Below are 3,210 nucleotides of genomic sequence, written 5' to 3' on the forward strand. Positions count from 1 at the left end.
CCTTGGAAGGTAGAGACAGGAAGAGCAGATGTTCAAGGTCAGCCTTAGCTACATAACAAACCTGAGGCTAGCCCATCAGAGGCAGGCAGGGAGCAGTTCAAGCAGGTGTTCCCGGTCCATCATCACCCTCTGCTTCTGCTCTCTCCTGACTTGAGGCACCAGAGCTTTCCCCCACAGGGCCCTCCTGAGTCAGGAACCCCCTAAGTGGATCTGAGTCCTCCATGTGTTCCCCCTTTCCTTACAGAGAGGAGAGAAGAATGAAGGGCTGCGGGCAAGAAGAGGGGGCCACACTTTCCCTAGGCCTGACTGAACTTTAACTTGTCTACTAATTAAACAACACAGAGTTCTATGCTTTGCTTAACCCTGGGAACTGGTCATCAGCCTTTGACCTCAGCCCTCCTCTCCTGACCAGCTCCCTCCCCCACCTGGCCTCTGGACCTCTCAGATTTAGGGGAAAGAACCAGTTTTTGTGTGATTGTCTCAGTCAGCACGGTCTCTGTAGGAGCATCGGCCATGCATTCCACTGGGGTAGGAAGTGGGGCTGTTGGTGACAGGTAAGCGGTGGGCTTCCCTCTGTCAGCTCTGACTGGCTTTTCTGACCTCTGAAGGACTCTCAAGGATGACCTCTGACATTTTTGAGCCAACCAGGCCCTCTCTCTGGTAGTTAGTCAAAGACCTCTCAGAAGCCATCACTTCACCTGAGCCACACCTGAGATTCTTAGCTCCTTCAGAAGCAAAGGGAATTTGCTTCCCTTGAGAAGAGATGGACAAGCCAGAGCACAGGTCCAGGGCAGCCTCCGAATCTGCTTTCTGCTCCTCTTCCTACCCCCCCCCCCCCCTGCCGCTGTGACCCCCCCCCCCCAACTACCTCGCAAAGCCCCTTCCCCTTCCTCCCTTCTTGGTGTAGGTTGTTGGAGAAAGCTAAAAGTGAAGGGATTGCCTGACCACTATGGTTCCTGTTTATACCCAGCAGAGCTGAGGGCCCCTCCAGCTTCTATTCACATTTCCAAATGTGCCCAAGAACAAAATGGGAAAGACTAGACAACAGCAATGGCTCTCTCTCCCCTTCCTCACCCCTCACCTCCCTCTTTCTCCCCCCTTTCTCCCCTCCCTCACCCCCTCTCTCCCCTCCCTCACCCCTCTCTCTTTTCCCTCACCCTCTCTCTCTTTTCCCTCACCCTCTCCCCTCCCTCACTCCTCTCTTCCCCTCCCCATCCCTCTCTCTCCTCTCTTCCCCCCTCTCTCCCTCTTCCTTCACTCCTCTCCTCCCCCTCCCTCACTCCTCTCCCCTCTTATCATCTACCTGTTGGTGTCAGACCACACAAAAATCCACACATCCTTTGGCTGCTCTCATCCCCCCCCCCACAGGTTAGCCCATCCCCCACTGAGCAGCCTACCTGCCTGACTTTTCTTCCAGAAGCAACTGGAAAAGCGCAGTGGTTAGATACAGACTCCTTCCCCTTACCCAGGCACCCCAGAGCACCTGGAGGGAGAGCATTTACTTCTTGGCTATTACTTTATTGAGTATCCACATTCTCTTGCCAATCTCACTACTACATGGTTTTAATTGAGGTATAATGTAGCCCAGGCTGCCCTCATGCTCATGCGCCTGTTACCTTAGCCTCCCAAATGTTGAGATTAAGGATCTATACCTCACCACACCTGGCTACTAGCTCAGTTTTCTAGGAAGAGATACCAAACTGGGCATAGTAGTGCATGCCTATAATCTCAGCATTTGGGATCTGGAGGAAGGAAAGTCAGAAGTTCAAGGTCATCCTCAGCTACATAGTAAGAATGGGGCAGCCTGGGCTATTAAGGCCCTATTAATCCCTGACACCCTCAAAGAGAGATTACCTTTACTTTTAGTGACCCATGTTAGAAGCTATTAAAACATTTCAGGAGATGGAAAATAACGAGAGTAGAACTAAGGGGGGTGCAGTAGAGTCAGGGGGTAAGGAATTGAATCTGGGATCTGACTCAACGAGGAGGGGGAGGGGAGGAAGCTGGGTGACTTCTAGGTTTCTGGACGGGTGTCAGGATCCACTGGGTTGAAGGATAGAAGCGCAGGTGTGTGTGGGAGGTGACAGCTCAGCAGGTCACATCTCACTATGGAAGTCGCGGGCCTTCCAGACCGAACTGCCTCTGGCGGCTGTGTGCAGGCTGGAGCTGCGGATCTGGGGCTGCTCCTTTGTTGCATTCACGTTCTCTTAACCCCTCTTCGCCAAAGCCTGTTCTTTAAGATTCAGGCTAAAGCCTGTCTTTGTCTGGGGTTTCCTGACCCCTTTAGGAGGTTCCCTTCACTCTCTTGACTCTCTACCGGGCTCATGCGGGCATTCCATTCATCAAAGGCAACGCTGCGTTCTTTTTAGCACGGACACACACACACACACACACACACACACACACACACACACACACACACACAACTGTGTCCAGGCAAGGAGCCTAGGACTGGTCTTGTTTGTCCTAGATGGACAAGGATGCTTAGCTCAAAGGCCAAGAAGGCCAGAATCCTACGCTTCTCAGGAATAAGACTGTGGCTGTCAGAAGGGATGGGGAGTCACGGTTCTGTCCCTTGTAGGAAGCTTTGTCTCCTCTCTCTGCTCCTCATTGGTGCCTTGGGCTGTGCTATCGGTCACGGAAACCCTGTGGACGACATTTGCATAGCGAAGCCCCGAGACATCCCCGTGAATCCCTTGTGCATTTATCGGTCCCCCACGAAGAAAGCCACCGAAGAGGATGGCCTAGAGCAGAAGGTTCCGGAAGCCACCAACCGGCGGGTCTGGGAACTGTCCAAGGCCAATTCTCGATTTGCCACTAACTTCTACCAGCACCTGGCAGACTCCAAGAATGACAACGACAACATTTTCCTGTCACCCTTGAGCATCTCCACGGCTTTTGCTATGACCAAGCTGGGTGCCTGTAACGACACTCTCAAGCAGCTGATGGAGGTACAGTGTAAAGCCCTCTTCCTCTTTCCTTGCCTGGGAGCATCTCTTCGATCTCCTTATGCCGCACATCCGCTTGTGTAAAGGATCTCACTGTGGGTTATGATTTTCTTTGAATCACTACTTCATGTGTTAGGATAATTTTTCTTTTTCTTTTTCTTTTTTTTTTTTTTCAAGACAGGGTTTCTCTGTGTAGCCCTGGCTGTCCTGGAACTCACTTTGTAGACCAGGCTGGCCTCGAACTCAGAAATCCACCTGCCTC

General features: G+C 52.1%; 1 protein-coding gene across 1 annotated transcript in view; it reads left to right on the top strand.

Moving 5' to 3' along the window:
* Positions 1–417: 417 nt before the first annotated feature.
* Serpinc1 (serpin family C member 1) overlaps positions 418–3,210 on the top strand; it is a 13,475-nt gene continuing 10,682 nt past the window's right edge. The window contains exons 1-2 of the mRNA XM_029539147.1: positions 418–554; positions 2,582–2,951. Coding sequence (XP_029395007.1) covers positions 514–554; positions 2,582–2,951 — 411 coding nt within the window. The 5' untranslated portion in view covers positions 418–513. The remainder of the gene's footprint in view (positions 555–2,581; positions 2,952–3,210) is intronic.

The sequence above is a fragment of the Mus pahari genome, chromosome 5 (genome assembly GCF_900095145.1).
Source record: "Mus pahari chromosome 5, PAHARI_EIJ_v1.1, whole genome shotgun sequence".
In the NCBI taxonomy this organism is placed as follows: Eukaryota; Metazoa; Chordata; class Mammalia; order Rodentia; family Muridae; genus Mus; species Mus pahari.